Below are 27,317 nucleotides of genomic sequence, written 5' to 3'. Positions count from 1 at the left end.
CCGGACAAGGGCATTCAATATTGACTATGCAGCTAGAGTTTTACTCTACAGTCAATGAAAAATTAAAAACATTTTATAGGCATGTGTAAATATGTATGTTAGTAGTAAGGATAGACAAATAAATTGAGAAGGGAGAGTGAGTGGCAGTGCAATGTCTTAAGAGGGATATCATGGAGTCCCAGATTCCCAAAACAACAGTTTTATGTAACAAATGTAAGGAAGTCCCCAAAGTAGTGTAGGAGTATTTAGAAAAGAGGAGGAGACCCACAGTGAGGCGATGGTGTGTCAGAATTAGAATCCAAAGAACAATTATTGAAAGAAAGCGGAATTGGTACTAGGACAATTCAAGGGGTGTGAATAGGTGAGCATGAAAAGAAGGTTGGAGTGACAAACAAGGATCCTCAGCCCCGCCCACGACCAGAGAGTGGCTACAGATAGAGCGGGACCAGGAGAAAGTCAAATAGCCACAGAGACCAGGAAGATTCAATAGTGAAAGTGGTGTGAAACAAAGCTCAAGAATAGTATTAGCACTCTTTGAAACTGTATAGGCTTGATCGAGCATCCATCTAATTATGCTAGTGTTAGTTATTCCATAAGATTACAGAACTTAAAATTTATTATATTCTAAATTATGAATTCATTTATAAAAAATACTGATATGTAAAGAACACATTTATCTGTCCATTATATACTTGTACCTGAACAGGATTTTCTTGTCATTAGGGATGTAGTAGTCTCTGATCTCCTTTATGGTGAAGTTGCTGCATGGAGACTCGCGGGAGAGAAAAGGAAGCGGGTTGTAGGAGCCAATGAGCCGCAGTTTCCAGCGCGCGCCTGACACATAAGCGTCACCAGTATAGGCTTCAGCCACAAACGTGTATCCCTTCTGAAAGAGAAGGCAGCCACACAAACAGGATTCACATTGCCATGAGTCTCTCCAATATGTGGTCCACACATTGACGTAAATATGCCACTATGTTGATACCCCCATAGGGTCCAAGATCTCCTAAGAATCATCAAGCCATTAATGTTATGTTTATCCTTTTTAGAAATAATTATCTTAGGGCTGAGGGTGTATTTAAGCGGTAGGATGCTTGCTTAGCTTCTGTGAAACCCTGGATTAGATCCTCAGTGCTATAAAGAAAGAAAACTGAAAAATCTCACAGGTCAGTGTCCTAAATTGTACTGTTCAGTCTTTGAGGGATTATGACCGAAGTAGGGAGACAAGTGTTCATTTAAGTGAAGAGCATATACATATTCTTTCCAATAAGAGAGCTCATCAAGCTTCGAAGGATGCCTTGTGAAAATCCAAGGAACAAAGCAGACTCCTTCAAGCCAACATGAGTTTATATGAAAGAAGAACTTCATTAGATCATATAACTAATTTACAAGTAAATAGTAGCAAAGCTGTTGACTTCACATGGGGCGGGATGTCTCCTGATTAGGGCTCTAGTCAGGTAACCAGGATGATTAGCACCCAGGGCTACGTTATATCTATCTGTTCACTAGCTTTAGACATCCTCTGTGTGGGTGAAGATGTCCATCTGTCTCTGGAGACCATCTCTGGGACATCACATCAAGATGGTTCATCAGTGCCAGATCAAATTGTTTAATGGTAAAGATACAAGGATAGAAATACCTCATAGAGAAATGATGAGGGCTTCAATTTACAGTAGTGTCTTCCATGATTTGTTTTGTAAAATACTGACCCAATACATTTTATGAAAATGGATTTCTAGGATGTTGTATACTTGGGAAGTATTATACATTTCTCCTTTTCCTTTCTGGATGTGTGTGTGTGTGTGTGTTTAAATGTCAATAAATGTTTAAAACCCTGAGAAATCTAAAGATAACTATTTTACCCTTGATTCATTAACTTTTGACACTATAATTTTATAGACAAAACAGGTACCTTGAAAGAAAAAATTTATGGTGACATAATATGCTACACATATGTTCTCAAACTTGTCAGGTTAATACAGAGTGTTAATACAGTCACAGACTACAGTGCAAAGATTTAAGCAATAATTTTCTTTTCATCAGCTTTCTTCTGAGGTAACATTCCCAAAAAGATGACAAGATTACCCCATCTCCCGGCCCCCCACCGCAAAAGCACCACAGTTAGTTCTCTGTTCAGGCATGTCTACTTCTCTTACATAGCCTTCCCATTTCTCTCACTAATTACAGGTAGATACAGAAGGCAGAAGACATCAGAGAGGGACGGGAATGCTTGATGCAATCTGAATTTGCTGTGTGAAATAATAGCTGAATGAAGATGAAATACGCATCTACATTTTGACTCAACTTGTATCCTTGAGAGAATTCCACCTAGTTTAGAGAGCCAACCATGCTAAAAAAATAAACTCAAAACTGCACACACACACACACCAAAACCTGTGAATTAAATATTCCTTAAATACCCCTTCCAAAATTAAATATCAGTGACTAATATTGATATAACTTATTTGGTGAAAGAAAGATCATCTCCAGACTTTGATGGCATCTATGACTTTGGTAGGTTCTTCCTTTAGACCAGTGGTTTCCAATATGTGGGCCACAACCACTTTGGGAGATGAATGACTTTTTGCAGGGGTTGTCTGAGATCACTAGAAAGCACACATATTTACATAAAGATTCATAACAAAATTATAGTTATGAAGCAGCAATGAAAATAACTTTATATTTGGGCATCACCATACATAAGGTTGAAGCATTGGGAATGCTGAGAACCATTGATTTAGAAAAAAAATCTCCTTACTTTTGAGCTTTTTTGTTTTTTAATATTGGTTGTTTCTTTTTAATCAGAAATGTAAGTCAAATTTGATGCAAAAATTGTCTGCGTGTAAAAACAAATTTGTTATGGAAGGGCCTGCATTCTTCTCTAACATTGGACTTAACACAAGACATCCTGCTGTAGAAGGCAGCATTCATGGGTAAGGTAAATTTCACAATCCTGGATTTTTTTATGAAATGTCATTTATTAGGCCATGAAGCAGGAGGGAATACAATGGGTTAAACTAAGTTCATAAAGGCATGCTTGGTGTGTGGAAAATGATAATTATTGTTGAAATAAAGAAAATGTGAATATTATTAAAACAAATGGTAAACATAATGACCACAAATTAAAATGATATGGCTAAGTATAGATAAAATAACTGTTCTGTTAATTTTAATAACATAAATTTTTAGAAAATTATATTTCAGAACATAATTTCAAATACAGATTACTTCCATATAACATATTGTTTACCAGATTGCCTCATAAACTAGAGATATGATACTTGTCTGATTTAATATAAGGTAAAAATAATTTAAGATACTAGGTACAAACTGATACTATCTTCCAATTTTATAAAATCTGATGCCCAAATCAAGAAAATTTATCTCATGAAAAAAAAGAAAAATTGAGTTTATTAAAATATGAGTTTTTAGAATTATATTGAATACTAATAAGTTCAGTGAAAACAATTTTTAAAATATCACTATGCATATGCATACATATATATATATATAAATAAATAAATAATCAGTTGGAATAAGTTGTCTTATCAAGAATTTTAGATGGGGGTGTTGGGCACACCTTTAGTTTTGGCACTCAGGAGGCAGAGGCAAGCGGATTTCTGAGAACGTGAGACTAGCCTTATCTATATGAGTCCCAGGACAGTCAGTGTTACATAGCAGGGCCTTGCTTTAAAATAAAAAATAAATTTTTTTTTCTTATTAAAAAAATGTTTCCTCAAATCTTGAAAATAGTTCAAAGGAGCTTTTTGAATTGATATATTTTTACAAATATTCTTCATCTTTCTGAAGTCAATATTCATTAGACATTCATTAGAGAGGCAAGCCTAATTTACATAAAATGATGCATGAGATTATAGGCTAAAATGAACTTCAAAAAAAAAAAACAAACTCATAATCCAGAGGGGGAAGATTATCAAGTTCAAAACCACGAGGTTAAAGAATGGAAGGTAGGAGCAAAGGCGGTTCTTCATTTGCAGCCCATGCCCACTATGTTTGTCATGATTCCCTAGTGGGGGACACGACAGGAAACATGGAGAGATTAAAATATCCAGAGAGGAAACATCTGATTGAAGGCGAGGTCTCTCATCCATTCAGCAGGCAGCCTAAAGTGGCTCTTGGCCTGATAAAAATATTGCCATCTTTGAAGACTGAGGGTGGGGGCTGGGTGTGTGATCTCCCCTAATCACCCCCGCCCCTCGCCCTACCATGCTTCAGAGCAGAACAACGGCAATGTGTGAGATAAAGGCAAGCCTGGTCTTTTTCATTGTAGGACCAAAAAAACTCCCGGGAGCAGCTTCTGTTTTAAAATCGATGTGGCTTTGGTTTCAACAATGGGCGTGTGCAATGTGTCCTTCCTGGGATGTCAAGTGTGCTGCAGCATTCACAGTCGCTAAAACAGTGGACTCTTCCTCCTAAGTGCTACAAGCTCACCTGCTGCACTTGCTTCTAGGCTCCCTTTCACCGCTGTAAGAACAGCTGGGGATACATTCGGAACCTACCTTGTTCTTGGGGTACAGGTACGGCACCACTTTCTGGAAGACCTTGGGCACTTGCTCCATCGTGTCATTGTTGACAACATGTAGCATACAGATTGGGAGTGTAGTGTATACTTTAGGGACCAAGATCATGTCTTGAGGAACCAGAAACGTTTCTCTGTAATTACAAAAGCACGAGACTTTAGTAGTGGAACTCATAATGTTTTAAGTAGAGTTTAACCAAAGTGCCTTTGTGAAACTTTAAGATTGCAAATGACTAAAAGGCTTGTGTATCTTTTTTATTTCAAGTTATTATTACTGTGTCACTTTGATGTATAAAAGCAAACCCCCACTTCGTACAATATTCATGACTTGTCCCCACTATGCTGCTGCTTGGAAATAAATGTTATCTAAGTATACTGGAAACAGAATGATTTATCATGTTAACGTATTCACTGAAAAATATCTCTAAACTGTTTACATTTTCCTCTTTTGATATAAGAACAATTGATAAAATTCTCTGACATCCCATCACATATGGAGAAAAGAACTGTGTATATGTATGGAAAAGTTTTAAACAAATATGAAAGCAGTCTAGAGGCTGGTACTTTTACTGTTACGCCTGAAACTGCAGGTCTGAATACTGCGTGCCGTCTGAAGATGGAATCCTGCACCACTTGCCTGAAGACTATAAACCAAGAATTCGGTGGCTGGTCTGGATAGTTGACCGTGTAGTCAGTAAAGGCAACCTTGGTTTCTTCATCTTGATAGCATGGGTAAGACTCCATAGACTTACACTTGCTTTTAAACATTAGTCTAGAAATGGAAAAACAACTTTAGTATCAATGACAAAGCATTTTTAAAAGAAGCTCCAGTTACAAAAGAGAAGTAACCCTTGAAATAGCAAAATATCAGACACCAATGTTTTCCCGGTTGAGGTCAAAGAGACACTGTGAGTTGTAGCAAGTGGTACCAAGGGAGAGAAGCACTGTGGGTCAGTCTTGAATAACACCTTTCAAATGCACTTGAAGTTATCTGAGGATTTTAACTGAAGGAGAATGTAATTCCCAAGCAAAAGAGTTCTTAATTTCATACGTGGAAAATAAGGCTGGATGTTTAAGCTCTATATCTGTGGAAAAGGAAGCAGGCAAAGCAGTTGTAAACTGGGTTGAGGCCCCTGAAGAATCCAGATAGAGACTAGAAATTTGAAGGAAGCTTGTGAAGTTAACATGAACAATCAGTTTGGAAAATTTAATGATGAAAAACAAAGGACACAAACAAGAGTGTAAGATTAGAATTTTCTTCCTCTATGCTTTCTGGCTCACGTAACTGACTAAAATGAATCATGAGATCTGCTTGCTCCCTGCAGGGAAGTCTGTGGCTTCTTCCCCCAAAGGGTGGGAATTGATGGAATGGATTCCTCCCTTCCTGCCTGAATCTAGATCTAGCCTAAAAGCCCCAGGAATCTTGGATCCTTTTCACAGTATCACAGGTGTTGTCTCAGATAGAGGCCATTATGGCCACACAAAACAGTTCTTTACTGGGAATCTAGAAGCGTTCTTTACCTTAGGAGAGAAAGTGCATACTGCTCCAAATTTATCTCTAGTACTGCCCAAATTTTTTGAAGTGTATCTGAAACAATGGCATTTTCCTTCGTGTCTAAATAAAAAATAATAATAGTAATAATAATAATAACATTAACAATAAGAGTAAACATTAAATCCATAAGATATCTGAACAATGAACTTGTGCACAGCCTTCATTTTGCAGGTAAAATCTTTGAAATTCCCTGTAGGAGGCATGTACATCTTTGTGCTCACAGACAAGCAATGGAAAAAACAGTAATATTAAGCACACGTGGTTGTCCCTTCAAGGAAAAGGACATATAATCTGTTTTCCAGCCAGAAGGTTGTGAAGGGGTGTGGCTAATAGTCCAGTACCCTCTGTGCCATCTGTATGGCCAAGCCGCATCAGCTACCCCAGAATCTATGAGCTTGCTTATCTTGAGCCTGTCTTCCGCAGTTAACCTACAGAAGCTATCTTTAAGGAAAATGTCACTTTATAAGAGTTTTGAAGTAGTCATGTCTTAAACTTTATTGTGCACATGGGACTGTATTAGTTATCACCAGGAAACTTCTCTCCAAATTGTGCTGTGCTCAAATATGCCTAAAATAAACTACCGGAGAGAGACTCGGAGTTCGAACCAGCACCAGCCACTGAGTTCTACTGAAGTAGATTTCATTCTTGCCTCTTGTGGATCCCCTCTCTGCTGACCACGGTGTTTGCAGAGTTCAGAATCCATGAGGAAGATGGCTCCAGGTTCTCCAGTTTCGTAAGGTAAAGTCATTTTTAAACCATAGTGCTCTAGATGTCTAGAGGAGAGCACTGCTCACAGTGTTCAACTGTTTCCTCTCATCTTTAGCCTGCAAACAGACGGGTTCTTGGACGTTATTTAAGAGATGCATGAAACAGTTTGCCTAAAGAGGTCTTCTGTCATACCAGAAACTCCTGTGGAAAACTTAGCTCAGAAATGGCAACCACCCAATTATTCTAAAGAACACACCTGGATGGATGGCACGAACCTTAATCTATGGCACTGTCCACAAATGGCTTCACAGCAAATGAACCCACAGGGGTCAAAGTCAAGGCGTCCAAAACAGGCAGTCTAGAGTTTCTTATTGTCCTGCCTGACTGCCGTTGCTGCTCTTCAGGATATGACATGGGAACCACAGCCTTTGTTTATCTGCTGTAATGCTGATGTAATAGAGCCAAAGCCTCGCTTGTTTGGACGGCTTCTCTGAAACCCATCATCACGGGCGTGTGACCCTGAGATTCATTCGATGAATGTGAGTGGACCTGGCACCTCAGGTCAGCCTCAAACTAACACTAGCAATCCTCTGCCCTCATCTTGAGTGCTGGGACTGTACCAGTGCAGTAGCATCTCTACATCTGTACTGTTTTCCTATGGCAGACTATTTACTATATGCTTTTAAAAATAACCTTTGGGTATCACGACTTTTCACTCCCTAGATAAACATTTCAATATTGTCATTAAATATTTTCTGTAGATGTATTTTTATAACAAAACGTTTGTGTAAACTAAAAAGGTCTCTCCTAGATAAATCTTTCCTCTCAAAATAGCAATGGACATCGCATGATGAAAATGATTGAAAACACCTTTTGAATTTTCATCTGATAGACTAGGCATTTCTCCCCCACAATTCATTGGATATCCCTGAAGACATTTCACTCCACAAATGTGAGAGCATATTGAAAGACATTTCTGTTGCCTCATGCACAGAAGCACCGGCCTTCTTCCTGTGACAGTCAGTCTGAGAATGTACAATAATCTCCTACTTGGCTGAAGCTACACTGGAAACTGTTGCAAACAACTGCGGATGGCTGCAGAGAACTCACGGAAGATTTGGACATTAAGCTGATCATTTTCTCAATGATTCATGGCCTGTACATTCTGTTTCAATGTGGTCTCAGTGCATGTGTGCATCTGTGTGGACACGTGTGTGCAGTGGGCACATGCACGTGTGCACACACACATGTGGATGCCAGAAGTTGGGGTCAGGGGTTTTTCTTAGTTGCTCTCTATTATTTACCAAGGCAGGGTCTCTTGCAGAACCCTGAGATCCTTGATGTGGTTCAACTGGCTGGACAACTGGCCACAGGGATGCCCTCTGTCTGGTTCTCAAGTGCTGGGGCTGCTGGGTCACCACACCTGCACAGCTTTTCTGCAGAATCTGGGATCTGAACTCCAGTCTTCATGCTTGGGCAGAAAGCACATTTTCTACCCCGTTGTCCCAGCCTTGACATTTATCCTCTCAGTAAATATTCATTGTATAGTGCCTGACATCTCAGACACTGCTTCTCATCCTGAGAACTCTGACCAGCTCCTTGCCTCCGGGAACTTCAGTACTTAATAGATTGAATTAGTTCTGTAAGCAAACTTACTCTAAAATACCCTAATCACGTAATGAAACATCCATTCCTATACATGTGGATCCATTTTACATATGTAAAATCATACCTGGCATTCTGGCTTTCATGAGCATTCTGACATAAGTCCCTTTCCACATGGACTGGATTTTCACTGCCGCAGCTATTTCCTCGGGAGAATACTCTTTCTCATTTATTGGCATACAATATTTAATGTCTACCCATTCCGCTGGCAAAAGAAAGACAAACACTGGATTGGGATTTATATTTAATTCCTTCCCAAAAATCTTAATGCCTACAACTGTGAAATCCTTCATACATAGAACATTCCAAAAGGATGGATGGAACACCCCATTTTGCATTGTCTACTGAGCTTAGGTGAATGCCTGGAGAAAGAACGGGCATGAAGCTATGGTATTTTGGTTATCTGCCTTGGATTCCCATCAGAAAGTAGCCAGAGGCTTCCTTCAGAACCGAAAGGAAACAAAATGTGGTAAGAGGAAGGAAGGAAAACAATTGGATTGGGACATCTCTCAAAGTTCCTTCATCCATACCAGATGGGTCAATGGCGAATTTGGAGGGATTCAAGGTTCCCCTGGAGGTACATGTAAGGGTTAGGAAATCTTTCAACAGACCTTGGAAGCCCCTGGAGCATCCTAGAGAGGGCTTGAGCTCCACTGGTCTCTGACAGATCTGCTGTCTCTGCTACACAACAGCTAAACTTACCCTTTTGAAATTATCATCACTTCCATGCTCAGATACTTAAAATGAGTCAGTACCTAAAGAGGCATCCTCTCCGAGGGAATCCAGTAAGTCCGTTTCTAAAACCATAGCCCGAAATGCAAATTTGAAGTTTAAAGGAGGCTTGGCTATTTGAGATTTTTTCATTAAACGCCACAATGATATGTGGAAAACCTGAAAAAGATAAAAATAATCACACACACACACACACACACACACACATGCACACCACACACACACACATGCACACCACACACACACACACACACACCACACACACACATGCACACCACACACACACACACAAAATTAACGATAGTGGCAACATCCAGATTGGATGACGTATGGAGCTGAGTCATTCTTCGCTGCTGAGAGCATCTGTTTGAAAGTGTGACAAGGTGGGCATTTGCCACTGCACATTCAGCTGGCTGTCTGGGACACATACTGTAGTCCACCTTGATGCTCACACAGCAGTAAAATGGTTTCTTTCCCCTCTGCTTGGCTCTTCTTGGCTGGGCTTAATCTTAGTTTCTGCTTTGCCAACAATATCCAACATCAGCTTACAAGTGAACAATGATAAAATATACTTCTAGTACAAAGAATTTTTTACTCACACATTCACAAGGTGAATATTGTTGGTTTACACAAAGTTACAGTTTAGTTGAATGCCCTGTATTTTTCATTCTGCCTTTGAAAGCCCCTCCCTCAAAGGTCAGGTGATAAGGTCTGAGATGTTTTCTGTTGCCATGAAAACAAGTGATCTGTGACACATCCCACAGTGCCCAGTATGTTCTCTTAACAAAAATAATTTAGCCTGAATGTCAATAGCATGGAGGTTTTTTTAAAAAAAAAGATCAAAATAAATCAAAACAGATGCCACTGGCTTGTTATGCAGCTGGAGTGGACCAGTACCTCTCAGTTTTCTCCCTCAGGAGTCAACCAGGAAGAAGTAGCCTGACTTCCCTTCCTGCAGGCCATCTAGAAAGCCAGAACACTACTCAGCTCCAGCAGAAGGTTCTGAGAGTGAGGAGACTGATGTTCCTAAAGGCAACCTGAACTACTGACAGAAGCTCTGCTGGGTGAGTGCCAGCCTTTCCTCTCCTTTATGAAGACATCCTTCCCAGCTCAGCAGGGGCTTCTGGATGGATGAGCCTCAGCAGCCCACTGCAGCCATTATCATATTCTCTAATTAATTTCATTCCCTTTCTCATCTTATTCCTCTAGATTCCTCCCTGCTTCCTGAAATCACTTTCCCCAGAAACAGTCTCTATGCAAACCACTTCCCTAGATTCAGCATTTGGGGTTCATCTGGTGCATCTTTCAGACGGGAGGTTTCCTGCTGTGAGCCTCAGGCCCGGAACTGCTTACCCTGAAGTGCTGAGCAGTGAGTTCTTTGTTGTAGAGGGGGATAGGATAGTGGGCTGCTTGTAGATCCCTCAGAGCTGCGGACAATTTACCTTTGTCTTTGAAACTAGCAATCACATTTCCAATAGCTTTCATAATTATTACAGACTGTTCTGTAAATCGGTAGCTCTCCTGTGGAGACAGAGCACACGTGCAGCAGCCGATCTCACGTCTATTTAAGGGCAAGCAAGTTTACAAATGTTCAGCCTCGAGGGAAGAAAAATCCTCCATTGTATGCTTGATTCAAGGCTGTTTCATTTGTAGAGAGTAGACAGGACTGAGCATTTCGTTGGATGCTGGTCTAGGAGACATGTAACAAAGGCTGGAAGTCCTAGGAAAAGGACTGAATACAGGGCACTAGGCTGTGGTGGGGTCAGGGAGAATGCCATAGCAATTGTGTCGAGAGTTAGTTCTGAAAGCTGTCTAGGATGTCAGGCTGACAGAGACTGGGATTTTGAGGACTGAGGAGTAGAGAAGATTCCAGGAAGAGGGTCTTGCAAAATTAAAAACAAAACAAAAAAGCCAGACAGAGGACTAGCTTGGGCTGCTTGCTCCCTCCAGCTATCCATTCCGGGAAACAGTAAGAGTTCCAAGCTGACAGAGATCCAGGAGTCAACCCAGTCTGGACTGTTTGAGGACTGTCCTGGTTGGTGTGTACTGGACAGTGCTGGAGTTGTCTGGAGCAGCACGTGCCTGCTAAGAGTCAGGAAAACCGAACAATCTTTACTGTTTCTCTACAGGGTTCCCTAGGACAATGATTGTCCCATATCTCCAAAAAAACAACCAACCAACCAACAACAACCAAAACAACAAGAATAAACAAGGAGACAAAGGACAGCTATGAAATCAACTTGTTGTGCTTCCTTAAATGCCTACCAAGCCGAATGAAAAACACGTGGAGAGAAGACAGCACAGCCAACAGAAGGAAGCCTGGAGGACTCGCAGAGTCCTGCCCAGCCAGCCTAAGGGGCATGAGTCAGATCATGTGGGAAAACCTGGTCAACCCTGGTGTTGCCACAGGGTCTTCTGGCTACCTTAGAGAATCCCATGTTTGCTCTGCCTGGAGTTTTTAACTTGTTTTCTTGGGTTTTTAGTTTATTTCATCTTGATATTTTTTTAGTGAGAGTTGTTTTTTGTGAGATAATCTTTTTGTACATTTTATCTTCACCAAGGCGCCTTTAATAAAGAGCTGAATGGACAATAATTAGGCAGGAAGAAGTTAGGGGGAAATTACAAGAAGACAGGAAAATTCAGGTGAGTGAATCTACACAGAAGGAGTTGGACATAAAGAATGAAGGAGAAAGCCGGGCGGTGGTGGCACACGCCTTTAATCCCAGTACTTGGGAGGTAGAGGCAGGCGGATCTTTGTGAGTTCGAGACCAGCCTGGTCTACAAGAGCTAGTTCCAGGACAGGCTCCAAAACCACAGAGAAACCCTGTCTCGAAAAACCAAAAAAAAGAATGAAGGAGAGGTTTAAACAGAATGCAAATGAACAGAAATGGGTTAATTTGTTCTACAAGCTAGAGGGACAAGTCTAAGCCAAGGCCAAGCTTTCATAATTAATAATATCTCTGTGTCATTACTCGGGGCCTAGTGGTCCTGAAGAGAAAGTGCTGCTACAGTTATGAGAGGTGAGGACGTTTCAAGAGTCATACAGCAGAAAAATACACCTTCCAACCTTCCCTAGACACACGCAGAGACAGAAGACACTGTACGAGAGGAAGCATTTTAGTGGCCTTGCTGCATTCATTTTCTCTTCAGAACAGAGAAAGGAGCAAGAGGTGGCAAGGAAAGACAAAAAAGAAAGAGGAGGAGGTGGTAAATGCTTCCAGGAAGCCACAGTGATCCTCTGAATCCCGGGAATATGCACTCTAAACTCCTCAGAGTAAGGAAAGGATGGAACGGAAAGGAATGCTCAGGCTATAAATGGCCTTCTAAAGGCCTTTGCTGGTGCTTTATCCTTCCAAACGACCAATGCATCTCCCCGCGTAGTGATAGAAATGAAAGGCCCAGCAGAGCAGGAGTGGGTACACTGGTTGGAGAAAAATTAATTTTGTTTGTTTCCCTACAGACCTTGGGTTGTTAACTATACAGACTACATCTGAACATTTCTTAAAGGATATATGAATAGTTTAATAGGTTAGAAAAGGAGGTGTAAACTAAATGCATTCTAAAAATCAAAATAAGACTGAGTTTAAGCTTTTGAAATCAGAGAGAAAGTAGGAAGTTTGCTAAGATATTTACCGGCTCAAAGTTGGGCAGTACGACATCTTCATCCCCAATGACAAATGTCATCATGCTGCAGACATGTAAGGCGTGTCCCACTGGGGAATACGCATTGAAGAGTAGCATATGCCTCCTAGAGAGAGGGAACACTGTGTGAGGAGGGCGCTTCCTCGGTCGGATGTATTTCTAGCTGCTGGATCAGAGTTTGGAGTCAAAGCGAGTGAAGATTTTATATATATTTTTAACACAGATGGGATGGACTACCTTTGGATTTCCACTCGCACCCTCCGATATCATGAAATCTGTGTTTTACTGGTTGCAGAAGACAGAAATAATTAGACAAACTTTCACACACTGAAGACGCCTCCCACATACTGTGCTGCTAAAGAGAATTCTAGATGTTTTTCTCATGTGTGTATAGAGCCTTGCTGATTCACAGACACATCATTTCACAGATGTGAGTTCTCTCCTTCCTATCTCGTGTCTCTAACACTGAAGACAGACACTTTCCTCAGTTACTGGCCATTTAGATTGTTATGAAGATGCCCATAACGCACTTTTGGCTTAGGGGTCTATGTGGGGACATGTAACTGTAAGATGCCCCCTTTTAAAGTCCCTGTCCTTAGTGTGTTGCCAGTTCTATCACTGATTCTCAACCTGGGGGTCATGACCCCTTTGAAGGTCGAACTACTCTTCTCAGGGGTTGCCTAAGACCGTTGGAAAACACAGGTGTTTACATTTTGATTTATAACAGTACCAAAATTGCAGTTCTGAAGTAGCAATGAAATAATTTTATGGCTGAGGTCATAACAGCATGAGGAACTGTATTAAAGGGTCATAGTATTAGGAAGGTTAAGAACTACTGAATTAGACAGTCTTGCGGAGTTAATTTGATTTCTGAAGAACCTCTCTATACAGAGTCTAGACTAAAAAATAATGATTTATTTTTTAAAAAATTGGTTTTCTAGGTTCATGACACATTGTTTTGGCATTAAATTTTGTTGCTTGGGATCTGCCTTCTGCACACAGTCCATAACTTTTCACTGATCACACACAACTACAAAGATTGAACTTAAGGGAAAAAAATCTAGCAAGAATTTTTTCCTGTTTGAAATACAAGATGGACTCCCTAATTCTATATACTAAAATCAGGAAAACACTTCCATTGTATATAATTTTCTTCAAACAGAAAATGAGACGTATTTGCCTGGTTTTACCATAATTAAAGATATCATCTAACAAAAATGCAACCCAGGTGAAATTCCAGGTTGGTGGGAAGAAATTTTCATTTACAATCTAAATGGAATGAAATCAAATGGACGTCTTGCTAAAGAGTAGTGAGATTTATGAGAACACAAGAGAGATTGGTGATACAATCATTTTAGAAACCTCTGGATTAAGCAGGTTTAGGCCATGTTCTTTACATATTCATCCCCAGAACTGTCAATAATGACCATCCCAAAAGAGCATCCAGTGTGGCCCAGAGAATGTCACTTATTTGTAAGGAGTCTGTCTCTCAATAATTCCAATGATGGACAGATGCCTAGTCAAATCACTTCAGGAAACAATAATGTAGACCGCCCACTGCTATTTCATTAGTCAACAGCCTAAAAGACTCAAAGGAAAATGAAGTCAGAGCCTACCCAACAGGCAGGCGCACCATGGCAGCCTTCGTAGCATAGGTGTGGATCCTCAAAACTGCACTGAGAGGCTTCAGGGACTTCCAGGTGATGGCTTCAGCTGTCAGGAGTCCAGGCTCCACGTAGGGACTGTCTTTTGTTAAGGCTTTGGGAAAAGGGAGATGTGTTGAAATGTGATTGTGGAATGATAACCCTCCTCCACTTGCATTGCGTTCTGTCTGGTAACAGCATACATAATCGTGAAGGTGAATCCAGTACTGACGGTATTCTAAAGGCATTCCTGAAATGCCAGATGCTGAGTTTATAAGTATGGGAAATAGCACCTGGCTTGGCTATTGCGCTGCCTCCCTATCCTGTTCGTTCTTCAAAATCATCTCCTCAGACAGAAAAACTCGGATGAGAAAATTGAGAAAAAGGAGGACGTGCAGATATATTTCATCATAGTCTGCTACTATTTTTATCATCTCTATGTGCATAATTAGAATACCTTCACAGATGTAACTTTAATGAGAAATTGTACAGTATCCAGAATAATAAGAGATTTCCAAGATGGTATTAAAATCAAAATATTTCCTTGTCTATCTAAATGTTTGTCTTTCAAATTCTAGAAGTCTTTGAACTTAAATAGAAGTTGCAAAAGAAAAAATTTAATCAAGTAAGTTTTTCTTTAAATGTGCATCAATAATGATGCATCAATGGCTGAGAACATAATAAATTTTGTCTTTTTTCTAAAAAAGAACCCTCTGAAGATGAAGGTATAAGGTCACAGTGTCCTCATGCATGCAAAATTTCAATATCCTGGAACATGAGGACTTCAGAGCGCTTTGCTAAGAAGGCATATTAAATTGAAATCACTAAATTTTGGTAATCTTATTAAGTGAATATTTATTTGGCACACAATATTCGCTATTCAAGACAACTAAAATTCAAGATGAAGCATAAAAGCTCTCACCTTTAATATTGTCAGAATACTCAGTTCTTAAGTATTTGGGAGATATTTGTTGAACAACTGTAATCTGTGACATGGTTAACTTGAGTTAAAGATGGTCTTTAATAAAATATGAAAAAGAATCAAAAAATAATCACATAGTCAGATGGCCTGTCCAAGCAGGGAAGTCCACCCACTAAAGGAAGAAGCAAGGCATGTCAGATGGTCTGTCCAAGCAGGGAAGCCCACCCACTAAAGGAAGAGGCAAGGCAAGTTAGGGCTATGGGGAGTTTGTGTGGAGAAACGAGGCCAGCCACTTCCCAGTGAAATCAGCAGCATGGCTTTCAACTGAAAATAAATGAGAATAGAGTAGTAAGTGAAGCCAGGCAATGATGGCGCACGCCTTTAATCCCAGCACTCAGGAGGCAGAGGCAGGCAAATCTCTGTGAGTTCAAGGCCAGCCTTTTCTACAGAGTGAGTTCCAGGACAGGCTCCAAAGCTACGGAGAAACCTTGTCTTGAATAACAAAACAAAACAAGAGAGGAGATGTGAAAGAGAGACTTCCAAGTTTAGCCTTTTGTGAGAAGAGTGGGAGAACAAGCAAACTAGGGACTGCCTGCAGAGGGGGCCGTGCTGAGATCTGGGTTCCTCGGTGTGGAGTGGGCTGGCCAGGTCGGGAGTTCCTTTTCCCAGTCATATTCAGATGCTCCTTTGCAGCCAAACATTTGACAGAGAGTTGAGTTTATTATAGGGATGCTTCTCAGGGAAGGGTGATGGAAAGAGGTAAGGGCAACTGTGTTTACTCGGCAGCATTTTCAACCTATGGTCCATGGGCCACATGTGGCTCTATGTAGCTAACAATAGCCATGCCTCCAGCCCAATAGAAAACCATTAACATACTTAAAACACTGTGAGATTTTGTTTTTGTTAAGTGGATTGCATCGTTCCCTAGAATGGACTTTGTAGATGTCACTGTCAAAAGGCTGAGCATGTCCAGTAAGGTGACAAAAGAACATAATTGCAGTGATTGGCCAGAGAACTTATACTGGAGTAGGAGGGAAAAGGTCATAAAAATGATGGGCATATAAGGAATGGTATCGCATAGATGGATGGAGAGCTTGTTAGAGTCAAGAATTATAAGGCTGGGAGTCTGAAGAGAGGAAACTCTGGAGAGAGATTTAATATAGTAATTATATTTAATAATATAATTTTATTTAATTTAATAAATATTAAAGGGATTTAATATTTAATAATGAGAATTTATTTAATTAATTCAAATAAGTCTGACACTAGCATTAACATAATCCATTGGCAGCACTTCCATGAACTTAGTCATTTCCCACAAGCCTCTAACTCAGAAAGATCTCTCACCACACTGAGGGACAGGGGGCCACAAGTCACAGAAAAACCCAGAATGAGCTAAAGGAAAAAATCATTTCTGATCTTTGTCAGATCAAGTAACAAGGAAAATAAGAATGATAACAAGTAGAGGCGAAAAGAAAAGTAAGACTGAGCATGCCAAAGACCTGAAAAAGAGACTGTGGCCAAGGAAGAATTGGTGGCAAGAGTAAGTAGAGTACCCAGTGTTGGAGGAGAAAGGGCAACAGAGGTGGTAGCAGGGGCAGTCCCTTGTAACTCTGCAGAGATAGTTTCATCACCTAGGGACTGAAAGTCTTATTGTTACATGTTCCCTAGCCCACCTGTGCTCTGGGCATCTAGACGATGGTGCTCTCAGAACCCTCTTACCTCCAGATTCCCCCCAGCGCACCAAAGCGGAAAAGCAAACCAGCAGTTCAATAGGCTTCAGGCTGTCCACAAACAGATAGTAGGGCACACGTTCCTCTGAGAACTACAAGAAATCAGACCAGTCATCAGGCTTACCGGTCCATTCATTCTGCCAGGCATAGTGTAGTTTACACACAGTGAACTACATTCTTACTGCATTCTATGGACCAGAGTCAGTACATTACAGGTCTAATAAGATGAAGCAATAATCTGTGGCAGCTGGGTCTTGAACCTCAGAGAGTCTTGTTGCTGAATTAGAAAACTCTTTTGCAAGAAGAAAAATAGGGAACCACCAATTCCAGGAATAAAGTTGTGAGAAGGGGGGCAAGCAAAGGGCAGAAGGTCAGCTACAGACAGGCAAGAAGGCACAGACTGAGCATTGTAGTGAATGAAATTGCCTAATAGGGATTCATGTATGTATTTTGCAGAGTGTTGCATAGGAAAACAAAACAAAACAAAAAACTTTTTTTTTCATTCTTCTCACAAGATCATCAGAAATATATCCTGGGCTTGCTGATGTTCAGGGTGTTTTGTTTCAGATATACAGTAAAGTGATTGGTCACATCAGAATTCTTTGGAAAGACAGTCATATAGAGCTGCACGGTTAAGACTTCGGTGTGTTCTATAGAGAACTATGAGTAGCCCTAATTTCCAAGAAAATGCAAAGCAGAATGAGTGGGTTGCCAAAGGCACAAAGTTTGTAGGGGTAGCAAAGCCAAAGCTTGTCTCCAACACTGTACTCATGACTATAGCCTTGTTATTGCTTCTCAACTTCACAGTTCTTTAATATAACTTTGAATGGTGGCATATATAAGCACATTCAACAAACCTAGTTGTCACTATGCTGTAGAAGAATGTCATAGAGGTGCTACTTTACCACAATATTTAAACAACCAGTTAGTAGCGGGATGATGAATCTCTAGTCACACTGTAATAATGGAAAGCTTGCTATTCAATAAACTATAAAATCGTTGCTAGAACTATGGCATAGTAAAAGATCCAAGTCACTGCCTCCTCCGGTATTATCTATTATTAGTTACCATCAGCCATTTCTTTTACGTTCCCTTTGACTTACAGTATACTAGTGTCGTTGACAGATGTTTTAAATACTCATTATTTGAGTGTGAAGGACCTTGGGTCTCCCAGTCCTGTGAGGAGAAATGAGCTCTGCAAGGGGCTCAATTTTAAAGGTTTAGCATTTAGGGCATTGGTTTTCCTCAAAGCCATTCATGAGTGACTTTCAAATGTCTCTTTCCCGTCCTCACACTGAGCATTGGGAGAATATCTGTGAGGTGGGCTGTGGCCACCAGGACTGTGCTAAGTTGGCAGGACCAGTGACTAAAGCAGGAAAGCCTGGCCTCAGACCACATTCAACCCTTTCTTTGAGATTGCATGGAAGCTTTGAGCTCCAATGTCTTAAAAAATATATATCGTTTCCTCATGACCATGTATGTTATAGACATTTGGAGAAGTAAACAAGTTACATAGGCATGTCACTTTATTTTGCTAAATTGATATTTTTAAAAGGAAAAATAATTATTTATAATCACTTAAAAAAAAAACCCTTAGAACAAAGAACATTTGACCATGCCACTACATATGCCCATACATTGAAAAGGTTGATGGTTTTCAAAAATGGTGAACTTTAGTTTGAAAGTGTCAGCCAACATTTATCATCATTTACTGATAGGAAAACTGTCTTACAGGCATTGTCTTAGTTATACTCCAACCATGTGGATGACTCTGGGATACAAACTAGTAAAGCATCACTTATGGTCTGGATAAAGGGTGATTAAAAAACTGAAAATTGATGTATCAAGTATAATTGTGTAAGAAATTTAGAATGTTTTAGTAAGGGCATTCTTTGATGTGAGATTCCCCTCTGTATGCTGTAAATACCATTGATTAATAAAAAAAAAACTGTCTTGCCCTGCGATAGGATAAAAGAGTAGAGTTAGGTAGGGAAAACTAAACTGAATGCTGGGAGAAAAAAGGCAGAGTTTAGAAAGAAGCCATTTAGCCCCGCTGGATACAGACCGGAACTTTACCAGGTGAGCCACAGCCACATGGCCATACATAGATTAATAGGAATGGGTTAAATTAAGATGTAAGAGTTAGCTAATAAGAAGCTAGAGTTAATGAGCCAAGCAGCGATTTAATTATTACAGTTTCTGTGTGGTTATTTTGAGAGTCTGGAAACTCTGGAAATAAACAAGCAGCCCCCATACAATAATTCTTCATGAACCTTAAACCTATAAAGGAAAGTTTAATGAACTTACCTTGAATTCTGACTTTTGAAAATTAAGACAATAAGAATTTGGTTTGTGGAAAATATATATGTGGCTGAAAAGGAGAACATTTATAACAGATTATTGCCATTAGATACAAAACTAGTATTACATGTTTAGTTTCTTAAACTTAAATAATTATAGGCAAAAAAACTTCTTTACAAATTGCTTCACTTGTTGTTCTAAAGAGACAAAATTATCTCAATGGGAAAATCTACCTTAATTAACAAGTGCTTGAGAAGGAACTAAGACTAACTAACATGGGGTTTTGTTGATAATGTGCTATGCAGATGGATATTCAATGTATCCATTATTCCCTTCAGGCAGCAGAAGAGAGCGAATGCAGATACCCACAGCCAGACATTGTGTGAAGAGAGAGTCTAAATAGGAAGTCTCCATCAGATCCCTTCCCTCAGGTATTGGGAAACCCCAAAGAAGACAGGAAGGAAAGATTGTAGAAGTCAGAGGGAATGGAGGACACCAGAAGAACCCTGCCTACAAAATCAACTAAGCAGGGCTCATATGAGTTCACAGAGACTGAAGGGGCAAGCATGGGGCCTGCATGGGTCTGCACCAGGTCCTCTGTGTGTACAATATGGCTGTTAGCTTGGAGTTTTTGTGGAACTCCTAACAGTGGAAGCTGGTGTATCTCTGACTCTTAAGCCTATTCTTAGGACTCTTTTCCTCCAAATGAATTGCCTTGTCTAGCCTTGATATGAGGGATTTTGCCTTGTCTTAACATATCTTGTTTTGTTCTTTTTGACTGTTGTCTCTTGGAGGCCTACTCTTTTCTAAGGAGAAAAGAGAGTGACGAGAGAAAGAGAGAGAGAGAGAGAGAGAGAGAGAGAGAGAGAGAGAGAGAATATGGGGGAGAGGGGATGTGTGGGGAGCTGGGAGGAGTTGGGGGAGGGGAAATTGTGTTGTGGATGTATTTATTATATGAGAGAAGAATCTATTTTCAATCAAAAGAAAAATTGTATTTGATATTATGCTAATTCCCAGCTGATACCTACTTTCCTTTTTTGAATGATAGTTACGAATCAATAGATCATATGATTAATGTATAAAGATGCAGAAACAAACCATGTCTATACAGTAGCATAGCTTAGGATTTATTTAGGAGAATCTAATCAGCTAAACAGCACTTAAATACTTACTGAAAGCACACACAAAAGTCTTCAAAATCTAACCATATTTCTCTGGAAGCACCTTCATTTACTGTTGCCAAGTCCTCCTGTGACTTGTCCTGTGTCGCTGTGGTCATGCTCATCAAATCCTTTTCTAAACTATGAGCATCAGGTGGGTGGGTGTCACCCAGAGAAAACTCTATCTGTTCATCTGGGAAGAGGAGAGGACAAATATGTCAAGCATAGCTTACACTGTTAAGCGACAGACTGTTAAAGTATGGAAAAATGAATGGCAGGAGTGTTTCAAATTCTAGTTCTCTTTATGGGAAATCAGTGAGATAATCACTTATATATAGGTCTAAGGTCTGTGAAGGTAGAGTTCACACACTCATAATTTTATAATACAGAAACTTTAAATCACTTTGGTAAGTTTGGGAACATGTTCTTTAAAAATTATCAAGCTATGACAGATATAATTAGTGTATTGCATAAAGTCTGCTACAGAGATATTGTAAGGGGCAGTCCTGGGGCTGGGGAGATGACTGGGTGGTTAAAATCACTGGTGGCTCTCCCAGAGGTCCCAAGTTCAAGTTCTAACAACCACATGGTGGCTCACAACCATCTATAATGGAATCTAATGGACTCTTCTATCTGATGCTCTCTTCTGTCATGCAGGCATGCATGCAAATAGAGCACTCATATACATAAAAATACATACACAAATAAATCTTAGGGAAACGTTTAACCAGGCAGTGCTGGTAGTTGCCTTTAATCCCAGGCAGAGGTGGGCACATCTCTGTCAGTACAAGATCAGCCTAGTCTTTAGAACGAGTTCTCAAACAGTCAGGCTACACAGAGAAACCTTGTCGTGGAAAAAAGAATGAGCCAGAGGAGCAGGGAGGGTCGGAGTGCAGAAAACAGGGAAAATATGACGGGTCTGTTGCTCCTGATGTGTCAGCCAGCCCTTTAATTACTCCACACAGTGACAATAACTACGGTTTATATTTGTCAAGTATTGTCACAAAACTCATAGAGAATCTTGAACCAACAATTTAGATACATGTATGTGACATTTCTTTTGGATATGAATCTCGACAAAGTCTTTAGTTCATAACAGTATTATGACTACAACAAGCATGCGTTAAAAGGCATGACAGTGTGGACACCCACCCGTAAACTCAGTAACCTTGAGTGATGGAGGAAGGTCATTGGTTAAATTAAAAGAAACTGCTTGGCTCTCATTGGTTAGGAGATAGGTGGGAGGAGTAAACAGAACAAAACGCTGGGAGGAAGAGGAAGTGAGGTCAGACTCGACAGCTCTGCTCTCAGGAGCAGACGCCTCTGCAGAGAGATGCCATGCACCGCTCCCAGGCAGACACACGTGATGAAGCTCCGACCCAGGATGGACAGAGGCTAGAATCTTCCCGGTAAGACCGGTGCTATACAGATGATAAGAAATGGGCTAGTCCAGGTGCGAGAGTTAGCCTAGAAGAGGCTAGGTAGAAATGAGCCAAAGCAGTGTTTAAAAGAATACAGTGTCTGTGTAATTATTTCGGGGCATAAGCTAGCCAGGCAGGCGGCTGGGGTTTTGGGGACATAGCCCCGTCGCCGCCGCTCTTATTATTACACTTGAGGATTAAGAGCTTGAGGCCAACTGGGACCTCAGTGAGTTGTAGGCCAGTCAGGACAACTTAGTAAGACCCAGTCTCACATGAAACAGAACAACAAAATGAAACGATCACACACACTTGACTCACAGACTCTCCATTGCATGCTCCTCCATTTCTATTTCCACTTGAACTTAACCTGTGAGACTGTCCCATGTTCCTAGTCTGGAGTAGATGAGAACTAGTAAATCATAGGAGAGGATGACATGGGAGAAGGTAGAACTGTCTGTTTAGAAGCAGGATTTTTGAGTGCTTTGTTATCTATGGGAGAGCAAAAGCATGAGGGAAAGACTAGTTTACCTTTTCCAGGGATAGGCTGTGATGGAAGGGTACCCTGCAAAGTGAAAATGAACAATTGTAAGTATATACATGACAACCTAAATTAGGAAAATAGGCAGCTGTTTAATGGTGTATAGGAAGCATGAACCAGGAAGGAGACAAGAAGGACCTTTATGGCAGAAGGATGCTCCACTCTCTAAGGTGTCGTAGATACACAAGGTGTGGGTTTAATGGGGTCCTTTACACTGCTGAGATGTGGAGAAACAAGAGAGTTCACAATTTCAGATACATCTTGCCTGATTCAGGGCCGATCCAGTACCTGCGACAGGTGTCCTGTTAACATGTTCATCTCTCCTTGGCTGATGCTTGCATTGAACTCATTTTCTACAAGAGGAGGAAGGATGGATCCCAGAGGTGTCCCTTTCTTAACAACAGATTGTACAAAATGCCTAGTGGAGAAAAACCCACAAAACTTCTGTTGCTGTCACTTCTGATTTATGGTGACTAGTGAATACATTTAGTTTTGTCAACAAGAATAGGTTCTGATTCTGTTCATTTTGTTCTTATCCTTTTACAAGGAAGTTTTTAAAAAGCACCTCACACAAACCCTCTGAATAACATTTTATATTACTTTCTAGACCACCACTATATCAGTCAATGTATTGTACACATTTTAGAGAGACATTGTTTAAAGATGTGAATTGTTGATGATTACAACATTAGTGGAATTAGCCGAGTGTGTGTGGATGAAACATTTTGCTGTTGGGAATCTAATCCAGAAATGTAAGCATTTAAGCTTCTAAGCGTGACTCTCATATTCTTTACCCAAGTCACTTCCTCAAGAAGTCATTGACATGGTCCATTTCAATTGCACACATTTCATTGGCACATCAGATGCATATCATAATATATGTATTTTATACTACTGTTTCAAAGATACAATCAAATTCTACATATATAACAAGGCATAGTGGTGCATGCCTTTAATTCCAGAAGAGAAAGGTGAGTTCCCAGCCAAGAGAACAAGTTCTAGGTCGACCAGGTCCACACTGTGAGACCCTGTCTCAAAAGCAAAATAAAAATAATTTTTACTCATATAGACTTCATGAACTAGGATCCCACCATGTTTAGTTAGATTGTATTCTCCTACTTTCATACAACTTCCACTAGAGGGTAGCAGAAACATATTTATGAAGCTCCAATTGTCTCATACAAAACCATGAGCCAGGAATGAGCAAACATGCTGCTCCAGCCATGGAATTTCAATGAAATGAAATCACGACAGCAGTCATTCTCCCTGGAGATTGTCCTTACGTTGATATGAGAAATCTGATTGTACCACAAAACAAGTCTAGGACCTGTCTTCCACAGAGAGTGCAGTGGCATTCACATGCCTTTGCCTTTGTCACAGAGCTTGGATATGGGAATGAACTGATAACAGATTACAGTGCATAGTAGATTAGAGGAAGGCAATCAAGTGATGGTTGTCTGTTCCTGGGTATTGGAATCTTTATCTATTTTAATCAAGGAGCAAAAAGAAGTTACATAAAATTGGGTATGGAAGTAACTCAGGAAACTTGAGCTATGAAATCAATCCATTTTTTTAACTTGTAAACATAGAGATGCTTAAAGGCTAGATATGATAATATAAGCCATAGGACAATGTGTTATGGTGTCAACACAGCTACAGTGTTTACAGCCTATAAAACCTCTGATTAGTATGCAAACACAGTCATATGAAAGACTATCTATCTATCTATATATATATATATATATATATATATATATATGAATGGCAAATTGAAATCTTAGATATGCTGAACAATGTCCAGCATCAACTGGACTGAACTAAGGTGTGCCTAGGTAACTGGTAAAGTATCACTTCTGGGTGTGTCTGGGAGGTGACTTCTGAAGGAGATGAACTTGGGCATCAGTGGACTGAGTGGGAAAGTTCTGCTCTCAGTGTAGGCAGGCACTGTCCAATCAGCAGTAGGCATGTGTGGCACACAACGGCTGAGGGAAAATGACTTTAATTTCTTGTGCCTAGACCAGTGGCTCTCAACCAGAGGGTTGAGACTCTGTATCAAATATTTTGCATATCACATATCAAATATCCTACTTATCAGATATTTATATTACATTACAATTTATAACAGTAGCAAAATTACAGTTTTGAAACAATGGAATAATGTTAGAGTCACCATAACATGAGGAACTGTTTATGGGTCCCAGCATTAGGAAGGTGAAGAATTATGGTCATGGATTATTTTGTCCCTGCTCATGGACATCACAACCCCATGGTCTCTGCTCTTTGAACTCCAGGACTTCTATAGCAGCACCCCTGATCCTTCAGCTAAATGGACACCATGCTTCTGCTTTCTGTACTTCTAAAGCTTCAGACTTGGATAGCTTCACTAGTGGCCTCCCTAGTTCTCTAAATGCAAGTGGTCTTTCTTAAGACTTCTCTACTACCACGTCACTGATACTTCCCAGAAATACCTTGTCATCCACAGAGTTACCAGGCTTCTATACCATTGCTCCTGCTATCATCCAGTCATAAACATGCTGGTTAGCTTTCTCTGGAGAACTTTCAGTATAAAAATAATTGGAAAACTATGAAACATTCATTAAAAGAAAAAAGAAGAAAAAAACAACAAAAATAAACAATTCCCCCAACATGACAGAAACACAAGAAAGAGTAAAAGATGTCAAGAATGTGCCTAATACTTTAAAATTAAACAGATTAAGACAGTGTGAGCTAATTAGTTTAAAAAAGTGTCTAATGTATTAAACTTAACCAGAGTAAGGCAGTGTAAGTTAACTTATTAACTGGCTTTGGTATAAAGAGTGCTTAACAGTACAAAGTACACCGAGTTGGGCATTTAAATTATAACAGCTGTTTTTCTTGTCAGTTTTTATTTCTATCATGGTTACAGTTCATGGATATCCCAGAAAAGACTGAGGTATATCAGAAGCATATACATCTACCACAGTCTCTGATGAGTAATATTGTCAACTTGACAGGATCTAGAACCACCAAGGAAAAACTCTGGGTATGTCTGTGAGGATTCCTAGATTGGGTTAAATTGAGGTGCTATCACTGAGGGCAGCATCAGTTCACATGCTGGGGTCCTAGACTGAATGAAAGGAGAAAGAGGTTGAGCATAGTATCCATTTGATCTTTTTTGCTTCCTGACTGCAGGTGCATGGCCCTTGTTCTCTCTCAAATTCATATTACAGTGGAGGCCCAAAAATGTGATCCTGTTTCAGCTTGACCAAAGGTCAGAGAGTTTAAACTTATTTCCAGTCCTTCAAAGTTATTGTGCTTCTACCTTAAACAAAGGTCCCACCTAGATTTAGTCAGAGAGTTCTGCTCTCTCAAGGTTATAATCAACAGTTGTGGCTAAGAGCCAGACCTTGTATTTCAGGAATAGAGAAGTAGATATGTTTCTACCTCAAACAAAACTCTATGGATCCAATTTAAGTTCCAGTTCCCTTAAGGAGATAACTTTGGATCCCACCCAGGGAGTGGCTTGCCTACAGAATGTTTTGGTCTAGGGTATGAGCAGGACTTGTTTTGTTCTAGCAACAGAATGTTTAACTGTGGTTGTAACATGTGACCTTCAATTGGTATGTTCATTTCCTTGTATCATGTTAATGCGGTTTTTGGTCTTACTTCTGCCTATTGAGATCAGGGGTATTTAAAGCAATTGGAAATTAAATGTGGGTGAATTCCAGTACTCACTGGAACTCCCTTTTAATATTATTCTATATGTTTCTCTGTTTTATTATTTTCATTTGTGCTTCATATTCTTTATTAATATTTTCTAAATCCCCATGCCTCTACCTTAGCAAAAGGTATTTTTGTCTAGCCTGGTCCCCCAACATGTCACATGTATGCATAAATATGTGCATATGTATTCCTGAATATATAAATACAACCTGCTCAGTTCATATAATGTTATTGTCTCTATATGATTTCTAGGCTGACCACTTGATTTTAGATAACCATTGGAGTGGGGGGACTCTTTCCTGGGAAAGACAATTTCTTAATTTCTCTTATTAAATGCTCACATATTTTCAAAATTTAAAATATTTTTAAAAGTACCCAATTAAGCCAAGTACATGTGATTACAACTATCAAATTATAAGATACCAAGAAGTTTCTGTATGACTTAGATGCCTCAAAATATTTTTTTATTCAATATGTACTGAGTATAGGCGCTTGTCAAATCCTTAGTAGTGTGTTAAATATCAAAATTTTACAGTATTGATATAAACCTTATATTCAACTGAAAATGCAGAGGGGATGAAAAATAAATTACACAACATTCTTTCATATCTAGAAACCTAACAGTAAGAGGAAGGTGTAGAAATAGATACTTGAGAGTTTTTCATACAGAAAGGGCATAAAAGCCAAAACCAAATTGTAATAGCTCCACAGGTTGTCCTCTTGGAGAAGAGCAGGGCACATGGCTTCACAAAGAGGGCAGGAAGTCATGTGCTCTGAAAGGGAGTGCACCTGAAAGTTAAGTTCCTGTGTCCAACCTCAGCCCTGAGGCAACAGTAGTAGGCATGGACCTTTGGAGGCCTTTAGGATGAAAGCAAAGTCCTCATGAGTGAGACTTGTGCTCTGGGCAGCAGGGTTCTAGGGAGTTTGTGCCACTTCTTCACATAAGGAGGCAGAAAGAAGCCTGCATAAGGAAATGGGTCTTTTTACACAGTAGATAAACTGGGGTCTTGATCTTGAATCCCCAGCTCCCAGGACCAAGATATACTCTTGCCACT

At 40.0% G+C, this 27,317-nt stretch overlaps 1 protein-coding gene across 8 annotated transcripts in view; it reads right to left on the bottom strand.

The window, feature by feature from the left end:
* The window catches only part of Adgb (androglobin), a 118,595-nt gene that overhangs the window by 32,869 nt on the left and 58,409 nt on the right, over positions 1 to 27,317 (bottom strand). For all 8 annotated transcript variants that reach the window (XR_012907910.1, XM_075949071.1, XM_075949057.1 and 5 more), the window contains 14 exons: positions 22,849 to 22,978; positions 22,551 to 22,584; positions 20,614 to 20,794; positions 19,448 to 19,511; positions 17,130 to 17,232; positions 14,459 to 14,600; positions 12,834 to 12,948; positions 10,554 to 10,721; positions 9,224 to 9,359; positions 8,536 to 8,673; positions 6,062 to 6,155; positions 5,178 to 5,312; positions 4,521 to 4,674; positions 699 to 886 (listed from right to left, as the gene is read on the bottom strand). Coding sequence is in view for 7 of the 8 variants with exons in the window: in XM_075949071.1 (XP_075805186.1) it covers positions 699 to 886; positions 4,521 to 4,674; positions 5,178 to 5,312; positions 6,062 to 6,155; positions 8,536 to 8,673; positions 9,224 to 9,359; positions 10,554 to 10,721; positions 12,834 to 12,948; positions 14,459 to 14,600; positions 17,130 to 17,232; positions 19,448 to 19,511; positions 20,614 to 20,794; positions 22,551 to 22,584; positions 22,849 to 22,978 (1,782 nt within the window). In the remaining variant the exon portion in view is untranslated. The remainder of the gene's footprint in view (positions 1 to 698; positions 887 to 4,520; positions 4,675 to 5,177; positions 5,313 to 6,061; positions 6,156 to 8,535; positions 8,674 to 9,223; positions 9,360 to 10,553; positions 10,722 to 12,833; positions 12,949 to 14,458; positions 14,601 to 17,129; positions 17,233 to 19,447; positions 19,512 to 20,613; positions 20,795 to 22,550; positions 22,585 to 22,848; positions 22,979 to 27,317) is intronic.

This window comes from Microtus pennsylvanicus, chromosome 1 (assembly GCF_037038515.1).
Source record: "Microtus pennsylvanicus isolate mMicPen1 chromosome 1, mMicPen1.hap1, whole genome shotgun sequence".
Lineage (NCBI taxonomy): Eukaryota > Metazoa > Chordata > Mammalia > Rodentia > Cricetidae > Microtus > Microtus pennsylvanicus.
Note: the sequence above shows the minus strand (reverse complement) of the source record. Positions and strands in the feature narration are given on the sequence as shown.